The sequence below is a fragment of the Fringilla coelebs genome, assembly GCF_963513975.1.
Source record: "Fringilla coelebs genome assembly, chromosome: 6".
Taxonomy (NCBI): Eukaryota; Metazoa; Chordata; class Aves; order Passeriformes; family Fringillidae; genus Fringilla; species Fringilla coelebs.
The window spans coordinates 39158905-39176939 of record NC_140034.1 but is presented as its reverse complement, the minus strand read 5'-3'; the positions used below and the strand labels follow the sequence as shown (position 1 = coordinate 39176939).

The window sequence follows — 18035 nt, the reverse complement described above, 5'->3', positions numbered from 1 at the left end:
TTGGGAGAAAAAGCAGTTACCAAAATTTCTTGCTATTTTCTCAGGTCTCTTGACTACAGATGGGCTGGCTGTGGATGCTATCGGCAGGAAGATATATTGGACAGATACAGGAACAAACCGGATTGAAGTGGGCAACCTCGATGGGTCCATGAGAAAAGTCTTGGTCTGGCAGAACCTGGACAGCCCTCGGGCAATAGCTTTATACCATGAAATGGGGTTAGTGTTGTCAAGAGATTGTCTGTCTGGGAGTTATACAAGACTTCTGATCTCCTTTTCCGTAATACTTGCTGACTTCTCCCCAGGTATATGTACTGGACAGACTGGGGTGAGAATGCCAAGCTGGAACGCTCTGGGATGGATGGCTCTGCACGTATGGTGCTGATCAGCAACAACTTGGGCTGGCCTAATGGACTGGCAGTGGATAAGGCTGGGTCCCAGCTGCTCTGGGCTGATGCACACACAGAGGTCTGAATCTGTTCAAGTGTTGTTTGTCATTGGGTATTTGGTAGCCTGGAGGCTGTTTTGAAGCTCTTGAGCAAGTTGTCAGAAGAGCAAGGGGAATGTGAGCTTTTCTGGGGAGTATGGAGGGAGGGTGAACAACATCACTCACTGAGACTGTTTCCCACTTGCTACAGTAAGTGCTAGCAAGAGGAGAAGTGTTTTGAGTATGGGCTGACGTTGTACTTCTTCCTGTAGCGGATCGAGGCTGCGGATCTCAATGGCGCGAACCGCCGCACCCTGCTGTCTCCAGTGCAACATCCCTATGGCCTCACTTTGCTGGACTCTTACATCTACTGGACTGACTGGCAAACTCGCAGCATTCACAGGGCTGACAAGGACACTGGTGCTAATGTCATCTTGGTGAGGGCAAACCTGCCTGGCCTCATGGATATTCAAGCTGTCGACAGGGCACGGCCCCTGGGTAAGTTGCTCCCCAGGTGGCGGGTGTCGGTGGTGATGAGGGGAGTCCCTCAGAGCTGTCACTGGAAACAGGACTTTGGTGTAAAGCCGGAGTGATAAGAGTGACTTCTCAAAAATCAGCTTTTCTTCTGATGCCTTCTTTTAAGGCATCACTTCTTCATTCTTTAACTATTTTTGCACTCCTCCCTGTTTACCCAGCTCTGTAGGTCTAGTGTTGATTACTGCATGCTTTTTGACCCCTTTGTCCCATTTCCTTATTGGATTGCACTGACAACCTCATTCTTGCACACAGCAGAGCCACTTTCTTAGGAAAGCTGAACAAGTCATGTCTTATTAGGCTTCACCAGACTATACTGATGTTGGACAATTTCCCTTCTTTAACTCCAGAAGACTAATTCTTCTTAAACCAGTTGCTGAAATATTATTTCAAGTTCTAGTATTATTTCCCAATCACTGCAGGCTTCATCTTCTCATCTGCCTCTTCGGTCTGCAAAATTTCTGCTGCTGTAGTTGCTCTTAATATATCATGTTATCCAACTATTCTGTGCCAGAGTCAATTCTTCGTTACTCTTTGGGGATCCTGTAACACCCCATCTTGCCTCCTTGCTTTTCAGTGGAAGTTGTTGCTTTGTGCTGTGGTTTTATTTTGGTAGAATTTCCCCAGTACATACTTCTATAGAAAACTCTGCTGCTTTTCCTGTGGTTACTAACAGCAGAACAGCAGAACATCACTCTTTACTGCGTAGCTTGGCAATGTAACTTAAAGCTGACCAAAAGTCTAGCCATCTTATCCACATTGTCTTCTTCCTGCTCCCTGCACCTGTCTCCTGGGCTTATTCCCTCCTAGTAAATGTATGCTGGGTTCTTTACAATTTAAAAAAAAAATTATATGACCCTAATATGTCAGGCAGTTCCAGCAGGCTTCTCTGATGCCTTTGTTTACTTGCCACTGTGTGCAGCTAAGTTGAAACAGAAGCTTCTTTGTCAGCCTGGCCTCTGGTACATTGTCACACTATTTCCCTACAGGGTTGGATCTTTCTGTCAGCATTACCATTTGTAACAGTAATAAAGTTAAACTGCAGTTGCATAAATCTGGGAGCATAAATCTGTTTCTTTTTCCCTGGGAAAACTATGATTAGCAAGGAATGGAGGTTAGGATTTTTTTTCTAATGATCCCTTTTCTTCTGGACCCTCCTGTTCTCCTTGCCAATCATGCCCATACCTACCGTGAATCTTGCAGAGGAGGGAGAGCATCTCTGTACAAAGGGCTGTAGATTCCCAGCAAGGCTGGGATGGTAGGGATGAACTCAGCTGCTAGCAAGTTGTGTAGGTATATAGCCTTTAAAGTAAAGCTTTGGTCTGTGAGATGCTAAAACTACACTTTCCCTGTTTCTAAAGGCTTCAATAAATGCGGAGTTCGTAATGGTGGCTGCTCCCACCTTTGCTTACCTCACCCCACTGGTATCTCCTGTGCCTGCCCCACTGGCATCCAGCTGAAGAGAGATGAGCAGACATGTGACTCTTCTCCAGAGACCTACCTGCTTTTCTCTAGCCGTGCTTCCATCCGTCGTATCTCGCTGGACACCAGTGACCACACAGATGTGCACATACCTGTTCCTGAGCTGAACAATGTCATTTCTCTGGACTATGATAGTGTGGATGGCAAGATTTACTACACAGATGTATTTCTTGATGTTATCAGGTAGGTGCCAGTCAACCGCTTGGCCGGTGCCCAGGTCACCCAGTGACTTGTGCTGAGTGTGCCAGTAAACTGGGGAGACTGAGCACTACACCAGTACTTACACCTTGTCTTTGGTACTCAGCATCATGCTGAAGGTGTGTTTAACCTGCTGGACACAGGGGCAAAAAGTATTAGGGAGGTATTAGTATGCAGTGACCCTGTGATTGATGGAGATCCAGCTTTCCAGGAACTACCTGTTCCTCACTGCCCTTTGTCATTGATTTTGATTCAGGCGGGCTGATCTGAATGGCAGCAACATGGAAACTGTTATTGGTCAGGGTTTGAAGACTACGGATGGCCTGGCAGTGGACTGGGTTGCCAGGAACCTTTACTGGACAGACACAGGACGCAATACCATCGAAGTGGCTAGACTGGATGGAAGCTCCAGGAAAGTGCTGATCAATAACAGCTTGGATGAACCTCGAGCCATTGCTGTCTTTCCCAAGAAGGGGTAGGTATCGGGTTATTGGTGGGGCAGGGGAAGGGCTGCACAGAGGCAGGCTCGAAGATGAGGTTGTGGGAGGAAGAAGAGATGTGCCATGTGAATCTGCAGGTACCAGTAAGAGGTTGACTCTGTGTGACTTGTAGTAGGCAGGCAGATAGTGAATTTGAAGGTTGGGCAGATAGCTGTGAGAAGCAGGCTACAGACTATATTATCTTTTTTGTACCTGAAGAATCTGGCAGTTTCATTCATAACTAAAACTTTCCGTAGGCCAATTGAAATGGTCTTTTCTTCTTACACTTGCCTTTTATCTCTTCAGGTATCTCTTCTGGACAGATTGGGGTCACATTGCTAAAATTGAACGGGCAAATTTGGATGGCTCTGAACGTAAAATCCTGATTAACACTGACCTAGGATGGCCCAATGGATTGACTTTGGATTATGACACCAGGAGGTCAGTGAAAGATTTTCCTATACTTGCATAGGGTTAAGGGATGTAATGAATTTTTTAGCACTCTTAGCTTCATTTATTGGAGTAGCACTGTGGGTTTGGGTTTGGTTTTGGGGTGTTTTGGGGCTTTCTTCTATAGCTTTTATTTCCTGATCCATCTTATGATTCCATGATCTTGGTCAGTAAATGACTAGAAAGTAAAGAGAGGTTGTATAGATGGAAGCTCATCTCTTTCCCTGTGCCTTTCAGGATATACTGGGTGGATGCTCACCTTGATCGCATAGAGAGTTGTGACCTCAACGGGAAGCTACGACAAGTGTTGGTCAGCCAGGTGTCACATCCCTTTGCTTTGACACAGGTGAGAAGATTTTCCTGCTGCCACCATTCTCCCTGGTGTGTTGATGAGTTTGTACAGTGGAGTTTGGGAACAGGGAAGTGTTACAGTCTGAGGAAACCAAGATGGCTGAGGGGATAGTACTTAAATCTTCTCTGGAGCTAACAAAGGAAGTTTGTCTGAACTGTGGGGTGTAGACAGTCATCTACTTTACAATAAGAGGGTAAGGGTTTGGAAAGGCCTTTGTTTTGGGCCTTCTGCCACTGGGATATGTTTTTTATGGGTAGCCTGTGTCTATATGACTAAACATGCTAATAATGGCTGTGATTTTTCTTTGCTGTCTCCCTGAGCAGCAGGACAGATGGATATACTGGACTGACTGGCAAACGAAATCTATCCAGAGAGTGGACAAATACTCTGGGCGGAACAAAGAGACGGTCCTAGCCAATGTTGAGGGATTGATGGACATCATTGTGGTTTCTCCTCAGAGACAGACAGGTAAATAGGAGGACCTTGATTCAGCAAATTCTGATTGTAGACCAAAAGAACTCTGGAACCACTGCACTATTGTGGATGTCAAGTAAGGATGGCATCCTTTTTTGTGCTCAAACTATTCAAGCATCTTTCCTTAGCTCATTCTTTGTCTGCCTGTGACTTTTCAGTCAAGTACATCTTAAAGGTGTTCGGTTAAAGCTTTGATTAGCAAATGTTACTTTTTTGTTGTTCATCCAACATTGTGTTAAAGCAGAAGAATGTGAGGTTTTGGGGTTTTTTTAAATCTCTGCAACTGTGTTGTCTGGTCCTCTGTCTAAAGATTTCCAGTACCTTCCTTTCAAGACTGCCCTAATCCAATTCAGTGTTTAGCTATTGTCATCACTTTTAGCAATCAAATGATGGGTGTATGCCAAAACCATAATAACTTGCTGGATTTCTTAGAAGTATTTCTGGCTGAGCAGCAAAGAAGGATGTTGCTCTGAGCCCCTTTTTGTTCAGATGTAACATATTTAGAAAATTGTTTATTCTTTCTAGGTAGTAATGCTTGTGGAGTGAATAATGGAGGCTGCACTCATCTCTGCTTTGCCAGGGCTTCTGACTTTGTCTGCGCATGTCCGGATGAGCCAGATGGGCGGCCCTGTTCTACGAGTGAGTTTACTGAGTGTCACTTGGCTAGTAGCTTCCATAAGTGAGTCACTGCTACTGCTTATGCAGTGGCAACCAGAGCGGCTGAGGCTCTCCAGTGTATAGATCTTTTGCAGTCATATATTGGAACTGAGGCCAGTGGTTGTGAGTGATAGAGCCTTCTTGTCCTTTCTGCTGACAGACTGGGTTTGAGATGGGAAGGCTGCCCATATAAGCTATAGAGAGGCCTACCAGACTTGTTTATCTGTCCCACAAAGTTGGAGTCCTGCTTATTTTTCTCTGTTGTTCTAGTTCCTGGTGTGGTGCCCCCTGCTCCAGAACCAACCAGTGTAAGTGAGAGAAGTCAAACACCACCTGGCAGACTAGGTACTTCAACAACCAAACCTCTCACATCTCTGGAAACAGTGGAAGGAAAGTAAGTGTTCTTGTTCTCTTGGAATTGGGGTGTGAAAGTCCCAGCTTTTGCAAGCTTCTACATGCAAGCCTCCTCTGGTTACAATCATCCCAGTATACCTATCCCTAGCCAAAAGAGGATATTCCAGCTCCAGATTTCACATTCTTAATGAATGAAACTGTTATGACAAAGATGCAGTTGAGATGGCAAAGAGCCATTGTTGAGATGGCAAGAAACAGCTGGAGATCCTTTCTGTCCATTTTGTTGAAATGTGTGTGTAGACTGTACTGAAGTGTTAAAATCCACCTTTAGCTCGTGTGTCATACTTTGTTTGATTTTTGAATCTCCTAATTTTGAGAACCTATTTCTGAGAGGAAGACAGAGGAGTCTGTTGCTTCAATTCACTGAAACATCTCAGACTAGACCTACACAGCTGAGGAAATGGTTCTGCCCTGGGAAAGGGATAGCTTGCTTAGGGCAGAACAGAATCTTTGCAGCTCTAACATTTGATTTACAATGCAGGTAGTTAAGAGACTATTTTCTGCTAATTCCCTATAGCCTGCTATTTATACAGCTCAGCAAAAGAGTGGCTCTATAGTATATGATTGAGTTATTTACAGAGCCAAACTTGCACTTTGTTGAGTATGATTTATTGGATAGAAATGTCTTCATGATGACTCTGGGACGTTTTGATTTTTGCTTCAGTGCTGATGCTGAAATTTGTTTCCTGAAAGATATGAGTACACCTGTGTACCTGAGAGGCAAGTCTAGAATGAATTGGATATAAAGATATTGCAGACCAATAACTGATATATCCATGCACACCACCTATATACATGTATGTATAGTTGTCTCTTCTCTGGATGCAGAATACTGAAGAAGAAAAAGGAAGACCTGGGGTTTTTAACTGGAAAGGGAAGGGATATCAGTGCTAGCCCATTCCATCCTGGTTTTTGATACTTTTGTTACTGTTGATTCTACTGTGAGTAAATAACTGTCCTTCTGTCATTCAGCTGCTCTGACAAAGATGCTAGGCAAGGCTTGTGTACTCGGGCCAACGAAGCAGTGTTGGCTACCATGGGTGAGTTGCTTTTCTTTAACTCTCCTCCCACCAGGGTTATTCCTCCAGATGTGCTCAGGGCATTCCAGTCCATAGTGTCTGAAACTGAAATATCTGAAATTCAGACTTGAATTACTCAAATGCCCTCTGAGTAGAGCAAAATGTTTCTATAGACATTCATGAACCTATATGGGGACTTTTCCAAGTGACTCTTTGGTCTGAAGAATAGTTCTGTTTTCATCCTGTACCTCATCCACTGGGCTCTTCCCATTAATAGTGCTCAATTTCACTGTCCCTTTTGTGTTTAGTTGAAGATGGTTGACTGTAGTAATTGCTTCCCAATGCAGGAGTAGCCTGTCAGCAAGGGGATCTAACTCCTCCATTACAATCCCATTACAAAGATCTTGACACTTCTTAGTTTGCTTGGGCCTGGGTGGGAGGAAAGCTGATCATATGTTTGTTTCATATGAAGCCAAACAAAACCCCCTGCTAAACCTTAATGTGCTGACATTTTAGTTTACATACTTCTGTATGGGTAAAGCCCCAGCATCAGGCATTACACAAAGGTCAGTATTATCCAGTGAAATATAAAAGTGCATACATTTCCCTTGGTATTCACTTTCAGGAGAAGGACTGCACGTCAGCTACATTATTGGAGGTCTTCTCAGCATCTTGTTTATTTTGCTGCTTATTGCTGCTTTAATTATATATAGGTAAGTGATCTTTTTTCCCCTCTCCTGTCCAATTGTTTCCCTCTCCTGTCCAATTGGGTTGTAGGAGAAGAAAGTCTCTGAAAGCACTAAATCTTTCTTTATTGTCATTTACAATCCTTTTTTCCTCCATTGGAAGGAGTGCTTGATGATTTAATTTGCAAAGTTTGAGTCCTGTGCCTCTAAAGTGTTGGTCATGCAGTTCTACTATTTGAAACTTTATTGGCTAAATTTTCTGCAGAGAGCTTATGAGTTATGGACAGGAATGTGAGGTAATTCAAATTCATATCTCAGTAAATGTGTAAGCTCATATGCTTTCTGACAGATAACTTCACCAGTTACTGCCATGATAGCTTCTGTGATTACACGGCAGTGCCTTGCTGTACTGGTAGCTAGTAAATGGACTCGTAGCTGAAGAGCCAGGTGAAGCCAGGATTCTCTTTTTGAGGGACAGTGGAGATGGCTGAATCCATCCACTTACTGAGCACTCAGGAACTTTGGATCCTGGCAGTGGGTTCCTGGGAGACTTTTCTGACAGCTCTCTCCCTCTAGGCATAATAAGTCCAAGTTTACGGACCCTGGCTTGGGGAACCTAACCTACAGTAATCCTTCATATCGGACATCTACCCAGGAGGTGAAGATTGAATCGATTCCCAAACCAACCATGTACAACCAGCTGTGCTACAAGAAAGAGGTAAGAACTGCTACTAAGGACATGGGAGCCCAGCTCAAGCTGCTGTTGATTATTACCGGCCTCACTAGGTGGAAGGATTGCAACTTGTGAGCATTTACCTTTAGGACACAGAAGGACAACTTCAGTGAATTGTTCAGACTGCTATGGACATCAGCCAGCAGCACTTCTTCCCCAGTGAGCTATAGTGAATTTGACCTGTCTTTAGTTCTCTGCTTCTTACCCACTCCCTCAGTGTCTTGTATTTTATTTGCCTTGAGTACTGGCCCTCAAAAGTGCATGAGCCAATTGAAATCGTCTTCCTTGGATACAGGTCCTGGTTAGTGACTTGCACCAAGGTTGCTTTGGACAGTCACCAGGGAAATCAGGCAGCCAGAAAGGTTTTGGTAACAAGAAAGTGGCTCCTGGCTGCGCACGGCCTGAAAGGGGTGGGATGGGGAAAAATAGAGCCCTTATTAAATAGAGCATTTTAAAGGTCCTTCAGAGGTCCGTACTTTGTGCCACGTGATGGAGAGAGTTTAATATGATATCTTGCAGCACTTAGTTTCTCCTCTCTTTTCTCCTCAGAAGCTTTCTTATCACTCAGATAGCTTCTCATCTTCCCTCTTCTGATTTCCGTCCACATCCTCACGTCAGGTATCACTGCTCTGTGTGTTTGATCCTGCCTCCCTCACTCAAGTTCTGTTGTGTGGCTCAAGCGCTGTCCGTACTAATTGCTCTTTCTTGGTTTCCTCCCCTGCTTTTATGTCCTTAAACTAGCTCTACTATCTGTCAGGAACATATAAGTAATGTTCTATGGCAGATTCTTTGGTCTGGGCTTTGGCTACTCATACTCACTAATATTTTGAACAGGAATTTCTCTTAGGACAGTTTGTGATTATCTGTTAGATTGCTTGGTTCCTCTGGCAGGGATCACAGACTTACACAGGGGAGAGTTTTCCCTTACTGCTTTTCAAAGGTACTATCCAATAGATTCCCCAAATCTTCGAGCCATTTTAGCTTTATCTGTTAAGGATAAATCAGGATTATTTATCTGGGAATCTAAATCCTTTCCGTTTTTTCCTTAATTCTGATGCTCCTTGACATACACAGATGTATATTTCCCCACCGCCTCCACTTGCTCCTCAGGGATAGATCAGGTGCTCCTTATTTCTCAGTGAGCCAAGTTAGAGTTCACTATTTTAATCTCAGTGTGGTCCCCTTTACTTCTGATCATTTTTGTTGTTTCCCTATAATCTCCTTCCCCTCTGCTGCTGTGAGACTTGGACTCAACAGTGGTATTCCAGCTATGAGAGGTGAATCTAGAATGACTCTGATATAAAGATTTGCAAACCTAGAATTGATCTCCTGCCTACTTTTACTGTGAGGTTTTCTGTCTGCTTCCCTTTTTTTTTGGTGGGGTTTTTTTCCTTCCTTTTTAGGCTCAGTGTTCTTACTCTCTTCTGTCAGGGAGTATGTATAGTTGAATGAGAACAACAGCCTCATTCCACTTCCATGACTGAAGAATCAGGGAGTTTGGAATGAGAGCCCTTGCAGGGAGGATTCATCCGGGGGTGATAAAGAACTAAAGGAAGCTTAAAATGGGTTCTGTCATTGTAGCAGTTAAAGCCAGTGACTGTTTACATAGAGGTCCAGCTCTTTGTCTGCTTCCCTGTCTTCATTCCAGCTCTCTATTGCTCTTTGACATATTTTTCCATAGACTTATTTTTTTCATTCATCTGTCTTCTCCCTAGACTGGTCCTGACCACAGCTACACTAAGGAGAAGATCAAGATTGTGGAGGGAATATGCCTTTTATCCAGTGATGATTCCGAATGGGATGACCTTAAGCAGATTCGGAGCTCCCGTGGAGGGATCCTCCGAGACCACGTCTGCATGAAGACGGATACGGTCTCTATCCAGGCTAGTTCTGGGTCACTGGATGACACCGAAACTGAGCAGCTGCTACAGGAAGAACAGTCTGAATGCAGCAGTGTTAACACAGCAGCAGCCACTCCTGAGCGGCGGGGCTCACTCCCAGACACAGGCTGGAAACACCAACGCAAGCCCTCCACAGAGAGCGAGGTCTAAAGTACACGTGACTTTGGAAACAGTCGCACCCTCCCTACCCTCTGCTCTGCACAAAAAAAGACAGACTCTGCCTGCCTGGCAAGGAAGGGCACAGAGACCAGCCTCTCTTGCAAGGGGCCTGAGACTGGGACTGCCTTTCAGCATGGAGCCTGGGCAGCTGTGTTGTTGTGTTTGGAGAAGGAGGATGGGGTGGGTCGGTTGGAACCCAGAGACCCTTTTGACTCATTTTCACTGTCTGTGGTTTATTTATATGTTCCCTTTTTCTGGAAGTTGCCACGTTAACTTTTGCAGTGACCCGTCTGGCCTGAATCTGGTTCAGAGTGTCTGTTCCCTGGCAACCTGCAAGTCCTGTGCCATCCAGCTCACGGTCAATGCCCATGAAGAGAGCAGAGCTGCCTCATTGCTGGCTCCTGGTCACAGAAGTACCCCTAGTCATTCCAGCACTAGCAGCACTCTTTGAGGCTTTGTGTTAAGGGGTCTCTGACATGAGAGAGGTCTTGGTATAGATGGGATATACTTTGGGGCTCAAGAGGACACTGACACAATGTCAGGTCACCTTGTAAAGGCATAAAGAGGATAACCACAGTTGCCGAGACTCACTTCATGAGAGCATCACTGCTTACTTTCATGTCTGCTACTAAAAACTTTAAGGAATGCTCACATTGGAGCACTGTGTCTGTTGCTGGCAGTGGACACTGCTCCTGTTCTCCCCTTTCCTGTTAAAACATGTTTCTACTCTGGAAAACCAAGAGTCAGCAAATGCCCCTTTCAGAACTGTTCCCTGTGGGTACTGGAGTCTGAGTGCTGAACTTGAGACAAGAAGAAATTGGTATTTTACTTAGCTCTACAGAGCTAATGGGGGGAAATGGATCTCAGCAAGACCTAAATTTTACTGATCTTTGCATAACTGATGCATAAAAAAAAAAAAATAGAAAATTTGCTAGGTCCTCACTAGTCCCAATTCTGCAAGGTCCCAGTTATTTTGGCCTTTAGGACCTTTGATTACCATAATAAGGGAAAAGAGAGAATTCCTAGGTCGAATTTTTCCCAGGGGAATGCTCAGTGCTGACAGTTAGGAACTGCTTTATTACTAGGCTGAGCCCATTTGACCTAGAATGGGAAACAATAATCAGGGAGCTGCAAAGGCCATTCTAAGTAGCTGTTTATCAGATAGAATTGCACTTTAAGTTCTTCTGTTACCACTAAAAAGCTCTCATTGCCAAATAATTTTTCCCATCAGCTGCATGAGCTTCAGTTCTCTGGCATCCAAGACTCTTACCCTTTAGGGAATGTCATCCTACCCTTGCAGCCAAAACCCAGGAGCATTTGGAGCTGGGTCTTGCATGCTCCCAAGGACTATTGCCACCTCTTCATACTCTCTTGTCATCTGTTTGTTCAAAAAGAAAAAAGAGAAAATATTGCTTGACACTTCTTCAAAAACAAAATTTATATTAACCCCTCAAATCACATGGTAAAATATTAAGCATTAAGCCAGATCCCTGGAAGCAGAACTTCCCAGTGAAGAATTTCTCACTGCAAACTTTGTAACCTCTTTTATCACATGGAAAGAGGTCAAGTACATTCCCATCCATGGTGTAAAGAGGGCAAAACATACACTGGGATATGGTTCAGAGGTAGGGGGAGGGTACATCTCCCATGCAATATTTTTTCAGCTGATTAAAAAGGAGAATCATCCTACTCGGCTCGAACCTTGTTTATATGCTAACAGGCCTGCTACCCCTGAAAAACACCACAGTTGGCAATAGTTTGCCTGTACTTTTCACAGTAGAGGTAGTTTTGTAGATAGGGGAAGGTTGCAGCTTCAACCTGGCTGGGTGGCTTGAGACTCTGTCCCTAACTGCACCATTGGGCTGACTGCTGTATATTCCTGTGGAAAGTGAACTGGAGCTAAGGCTTGGATTTCCCTGTGTTAATGTGGGACTCTTCCCTATTCCCAGAGGGATTTTTTTTTTAATTAGATTTTTATTTAATTATTTATTTGTTTGACTCCAGCCTTGGAAGCATTGATTTTGTTGGGCAGAGGCACTTTTGGATTGAGGTGTGGACTTGACTGGGAACTGAGAAAGGAGTGCATATCACTGACATGGACACTGCCCATCTAAGCCACTTCTCGCAGGGACAACACCAGAGGACTCAAGCATAAGCAGAAGAATCAATTTGAGCAGAAACCATGTGTAGGAGCAGGGGCATCAGGGCTGGGAGTGGGGAGATGGGGGAGGAAGGCTCTGACCTGTAGGAGAGCAGGGTTTCTTTGGGTTTTGGAATGGGTTGTTCTTTTTTTTTTTCCCAGTAGCTTATATGACCATGCACCAAAATCCTGAGGTGGGACAGGGGTGAAGGGAAACATCTGCCCAGACCTGTCACTTAAGATTAAGTCAGCCTGTCAGAGTAATTGCTGTCCAAGTCTCAAGTGTGGAAGGGGAAGGAAAAACACAGTCAGTCTTTTCAACAACTCATGGTGTTTGTGATTTCCACCTTGATCAATATTCTCTGCTGCTTCTTAGGAGAGACCCTGTGCACTCCAGCCTAACAACCATTCATAACTGCTCTCTGCTCCCTTCCTCAAATGATTATGGTGAAAAGGAGCAATAAAATGTCACACAGCCTCCTCTAGCAGTGAGGTGGGCAGAAATTCGTGTCTTTTTTTCTAGAGACAGCCCCAGTGAGATGCTGCCTTGGGGATGCATCATGGTTCCCCATTCCGGGGAAGAGAATGCACTTAGGATGTTAAGAATGTAGAAAGGCTACTGGAGGATGATCTCTTGAGCACTGATTTACTATGTAAAAAGCAAACCTCTCTCCTGTCTGTCCTGAGCTAATGTCAGTGATTTCCATGTATTCCTGTGTAATGGTTTTAACGTTACTCACTGGAGGCATTGGATTTTCTGGAGTTATTTAACCACTGTGTTCAATATTTTAGGGGTTGATGATAATTTAATATAAATTTAGCTTTTCTTAACCACTCTGCCTGGCTATTGGTTGTGAATCATGCATGTTATTTGGATTCTCCTTTGAATGAGGAACTCCCAAATCTGAGACAGAACCTCAACTTTGCTTCATTTGAGAGGAGCAAGAAGATAGGAACAGATTTGGGTTCTTAGAAACCTGATTGTAGCACACACTTTACCCCAATGATTTTCAATCAGGGGCCCAATATCTATACTCACTTCTGCAGATTCTTTCACACACATAATACCTCTCACTCTGCCCCACCTTGCTTTTTTGCCCCCTCTTTAACATGGCAACAGCAGAAGGGGCTGTTCGTATTAGGACTGTAGAGAACTCAAGCCTCTGCTGAGTGGAAAATTAAGTTCTGAAGAAGAGCTGCTTTTTCTTTCTGTAGGGAGTTTTGTTTAAGCTTCTGTTGCCTTTTTTTTATAACCAAGAGTTTAAACATTGCAAAAGGCTGAGCAATGAATGAAACATCCACTAATAACTGACAGTGCAGTACTGGTGCTAATCTTGTAACATATTCTGTCCCTTTCTGGTGAAAGAACTACCTAAAACATTTAAAACAACTGTATTCCTGCTCATTTCACAATTGAAGCACTGTGCAGAAGCCGTTTCACTCATGAAAAAATTGCCTCTTCCAAAAAAACTGATGGTGCTCACATGGCATGGTGGGGAGAGGGCAGTGTAAGATTAATTGCAGTTGTGTGCATGGCATTCTGGTGTCCCTTGTCTACTATTGTGATCACCCATAAAATTTTTTCCTTCAATCTTTAAGCTGAAGTGAAGAAACAAAGGAGACAAAACACACTGTGCTTCAAAAATAGTTCACAGAATAGGTCAGGGTGGAGAGGACACTGTGGGTCACCTAAGCCAACCTCCCTGATCAAGCAGGGTCACCCCAGAGCGCATGGCACAGGATAGTGGCTAGACAAATCCTGTCATCTCCTGTGAGGGAGACTCCACAACTTCTCTGGGCCATCTCCCAGTGCAGGTCACCCACACAGTAAAGTTCCTCCTATTCATGTGGCATTTCCTATGCATCAGTTTCTGCCCGTTTCCTCTTGTCCTACTGCTGGGCACCAGGGAGCAGAGCCTGGTTCAAACCCTGACACCCTCTCTTCGGATACTGACAGACACTGATGAGGTCCCCTCTCAGTCGTTTCTTGAGTTGCTGCCTTAAAAACTCACTGACCATACCAAAGAGAAGGCCCGTTCCTCTGGAACAGGATCTTCCCCAAAGCCGAATCCATCAGCTCCAAGATGCTTTAGCCCTTTGCCCGCGGGTCCCGCGGCCTGACCCGGCTACCTTAGGACCTGCACCTCTGGCCAGGCGCTGCTTCGGCCGTAGAGGGCCCGGCAGCCCCCTCCTGCACCCTCCCTGGGGACACGGCGGCGGCCGAGAGCGCGGACGGGCACGTCTCGGTGCTTCCCGAGCGGGGCGCGGACGAACCGGGCCGCTAGCGCTGGGGGCCGCCCGCGGGGGTGCGCGCTCCCCGGCGGCCCCTCCGCCGTCTCGGGAGCGCGCGGAGGGCACGCGCTGCGGCTGCCGGATTCAAACGGACCAATAAGAGGCGCGGGTGCGAGCGCGGGCGGGGCCGGCAGCGACCAATGGGCGCGGCGGACACTGGGAGGTGCGGGCGGTGCTGGCGATTTCAAACCCCGCCGAGCCGCCGCCGGACCGTCACCGGCCCGACCCGCCGGGCCCAGGTGAGACTTGTCGGCTTTGTCCCTTCCTCAGTGAGCCCCGGTCCCTTCTCCGTCCGCTGTCCGTGCCCGTGGGAGGGTGGCTAGGCCTGCCTCCGCCGCCAGGCCCGAGCCTCCCCGTTTCTCCCGGGGACCGTGTGGAGGCGTAGTCCCAGCGGTGCGACATCTCCCCGTAGGGATGGCCCGGGCCCATGGGCTGCGGCGGCATTCGTCCGCAGAGCCTGGCGGCGTGAGGATTGCGACTGGTAGTGGCGAGAGGCCGCGGCCTGTACCGCGCCGCGCCTCGGAGGTGCAGCTCGCTCAGGCCGCCTGCCAGCCGGAGGGCGATGAGGCCGGTGGGAGCCGCGGGCTCGGCGGCTCCGCTACGGCCGCCTCCGTCCGTTGTGGGCCTGGGGCTGCTGGTGGGGGTTTTCCGTGGGAGGTGGCTGGGATAGTGGGCCTGGGAGCCGCCGGGGGAACGGGGCACCCCTTAAGAGAAATGCGGACTGGGCGCCTTCTGTCCCCTGAGGCTGCGTGCAGGATCGGTTTCCCCTCTAGAATGTCCTAAGCAAAACGTTCTCTGGGGTGATGGTAGTCCTAAAACCAAAGGCGCGAGCTCATCTCTTATTTCTGCAGCTCTGTTGTTCGGTGAGAGTGATAAGATTGCCAGAGCCCCTCACCAGGAGGTGCTTCCTGTTGAATCCTCTCTAGTAGATGCAAGGAAGAGCTGGGTAGAAGTGTGTGTCCCATGCTTCTGCACACACACCTTTCCTGCATTTCATTTGATTTTGTTTCTGAAACAGATAGTCTTGTGATTATTCCAAAGACAGTACTTTTTAGGTTGGTGTGTAGAGGGTTTTCCTCCTGAATCTGTAAGGTTTTGGGTCAGAAGACAGAGGTTGAGGAATGATACTTCTGTGTGCCTTAAGCAAACCAGGATTCTGTTCTAAGAATAATTTTTTTTTTTAAAGTCATATGTGCTACAGTTTTCTAATTAATTTGTGTTTGCTGTGTATCATCTATCTGGTTATTCTGCAATTTTTACTTTTTGCTGATTTTAGTGTTTGATTTTCTGCTGAACTGCAGTGCAGTTCAAGTTGCCTTGTGCAGGTGACAAGGGGATGAGTAGTTGTCGGGATGTTGATTTACCAGCAATGGGAGCCCTTCCTAATGTATTACTTTTGTATCAAAGAAAGTGTTGCTGTAGGCTTTCAGTGAATCTATTAGTTTGAAACTGTAAAGCTGCTTAGTTCAGAATGCATTGAGTCTCAAATATTGGCATATTCTAAAGGTGTTCTCACAAAAGTCTGTTACTAAAACTTTGAGAATGGTTCACCTCAGAAGGTAGAATGAGTGCAAATTGCCTGTATAGTTTTGTCTCTTTAGTGTCCAACATGAGATCAGTTGATTGTACAAAATTTAGAATTTGGTTTGGTTTCCTTGCCTCAGGCTTGGCCGTTCTTTAAACTTCGTTGTTTTGGTAGCTTCCCCTCATATTGAACTTACAGAGTCACTGTTTGGTTTTTTTTCCTACTTCAATAATTGTGATAGGGCCAAGCCTTATAAGCAACATTGAGAGAGTGATATATCGAAGCAAATGGCCTTCAGGTATCAGACTGTTTCTGAACAAATGGCTGCAGATGTATTGGAAGTAATTCTCAAAAACACTAAGTTGGGTACATTAACTAGGTGACCTGCTATAAGAGAAATTATGTGACAACTTCACAAAAAGAAATTTGAATTTTAGAAGTATGGGAGTTATTCTACTTTAGATCTATATTGATGGAAGGTTTCTCCCTTGGTATTGTAATATGAAAAAGGGAATGCATGGTGATTGAACATGATTCCTGGTTCTTGTACACATAGGACTTGTATTTTGTCAGACTTAACTTTCATGTTGGCTCATGTCCTTTCCTTTGTATGGATCAGTTATGTAAGCTGGGCTTCTGCCTCTGAAAACTTGGTCTGCCACGGTGGGTCTCTGCTCTCATACCAGAGTCTGCTAAAATGGGAAGATCTTGTTTCTATTTAATAGCCGATGCAGGAAACCTGAATTTCAGTGTAATGTTATAAATTGTTTCACTCTGTGTGTTTGGTGATAAATTTACAGCAGAAAAGCGCTTAGCATGTTGTACGCTCCTTCAATTTTTTTTTTTTTTTTTTTTTTTTTTTTTTTTTTTTTGCTATCCAGTTGTCATCTGCAAATGCAGCACTTCTGTTTGCCCCTTCTTCTACATCACTAAAGCACATCTTGAACAGTACATCCAATTAGAAACTGCTCTGAATATTTTGTGGAGTAGAGATAACTATCTTAATTGTCTAATTTGGAGGATTTTGTTGTGTAGGATGCGTGACTGGAAGGACACTTGAAAGATGTAAATGCTTGCAAACCTTTAATTAAGGTTTTCAAAATCACGGTCAGTGTTCATTTGCTTCCCTTTTTTCCCGTTCCTACCTCTCCTCTGTTTCACACTACCAGCAGCTGTCCTTATATGGTTTATAAAAGAAATGTATAAACTTGTATTGCTAATTTGTTTGTAAACTGTTTAATGTAAATGGTTTGTCAGGTCTGCCCGAGTAGGATGGCATTAAAGCCATTTGCATCTGTGGCTGAATGGTTGGTTCAAGACAACATAGTCCAAGACTAATATGGTGTAGCTTTGCTGATGATTTGTTGTAGACTGTTCCCACTATTTCATGTTATATGGGTGGAGTTCTTAAGTGACATTGAAAAGCCTTGTACCCTTTTGTTTAAACTAAATATTGCCTTGCACCGGGCAGTGTTGCTCTGGCTTGTTTGAATAAAGAGTCTCTTGACCTGAGCATTTGTACATTGTCTGGGGCTGTCTATGACAGATGTTGAATGTGCCAATGTCAAATGTTGAAAAGCAGAAGCTGCTGTGCATGTTTGTGCCTTCCTGTTGCAGGGGGTAGAGAGGTGGTAGGAAAAGTAACTTGGGCAATTATTCAGTGGGAAGCATGGCTGGTGCTGGCGGTGCCTGGAAGAAGCTTCTTCCTTCAGCTAGCTAAAAAGATGGCTGGAGAAATACAGCCTTACATCACATGGCTTGATGCTCTTCTGAGGAGGAAGCAAGTGACACCCAGTTCCCACCATACCAGCTTCTTCGGTTGCTATTGTCACTATAAAAAAGGCATCTCAAAATGTCAGACGATGGGCTAGAGAGATTGCTGATGAATCAGCTCCACCAGAATGCTGTCATTACACATCTTGCAGCAGCATGAAATGCGGGGATGGTATGTGCCAGGCTCTTCGTTCGTACCTCTTTTGGAAGGCACTGTTTCTCCTTCCCCACGGCTGGCCTTGTTCCTGCTGTCGGGTTTCAGAACCGCTCCCTCCTTCAATTAGGGATTGCTGGATGATTGGTGGCCTGGGATAATGTCTGCTGCCTGCTGGGGTATGACCGC

At 45.3% G+C, this 18035-nt stretch overlaps 2 protein-coding genes across 2 annotated transcripts in view; both read left to right on the top strand.

The window, feature by feature from the left end:
* The window catches only part of LRP4 (LDL receptor related protein 4), a gene marked incomplete at its 5' end in the record, with an annotated part of 80125 nt that extends 70128 nt beyond the window's left edge, over positions 1–9997 (top strand). The window contains 14 exons of the mRNA XM_084207056.1: positions 45–216; positions 303–465; positions 697–922; positions 2320–2623; positions 2895–3113; positions 3424–3558; positions 3805–3913; positions 4243–4387; positions 4919–5032; positions 5321–5444; positions 6437–6504; positions 7109–7196; positions 7746–7887; positions 9618–9997. Of these exons, the coding sequence (XP_084063182.1) occupies positions 45–216; positions 303–465; positions 697–922; positions 2320–2623; positions 2895–3113; positions 3424–3558; positions 3805–3913; positions 4243–4387; positions 4919–5032; positions 5321–5444; positions 6437–6504; positions 7109–7196; positions 7746–7887; positions 9618–9953 (2345 nt within the window). The 3' untranslated portion in view covers positions 9954–9997. The remainder of the gene's footprint in view (positions 1–44; positions 217–302; positions 466–696; positions 923–2319; positions 2624–2894; positions 3114–3423; positions 3559–3804; positions 3914–4242; positions 4388–4918; positions 5033–5320; positions 5445–6436; positions 6505–7108; positions 7197–7745; positions 7888–9617) is intronic.
* A 4546-nt stretch (positions 9998–14543) lies between these two features.
* CKAP5 (cytoskeleton associated protein 5) overlaps positions 14544–18035 on the top strand; it is a 53710-nt gene continuing 50218 nt past the window's right edge. The window contains exon 1 of the mRNA XM_084208677.1: positions 14544–14633. The gene's annotated coding sequence lies outside the window, so the exon portion shown is untranslated. The remainder of the gene's footprint in view (positions 14634–18035) is intronic.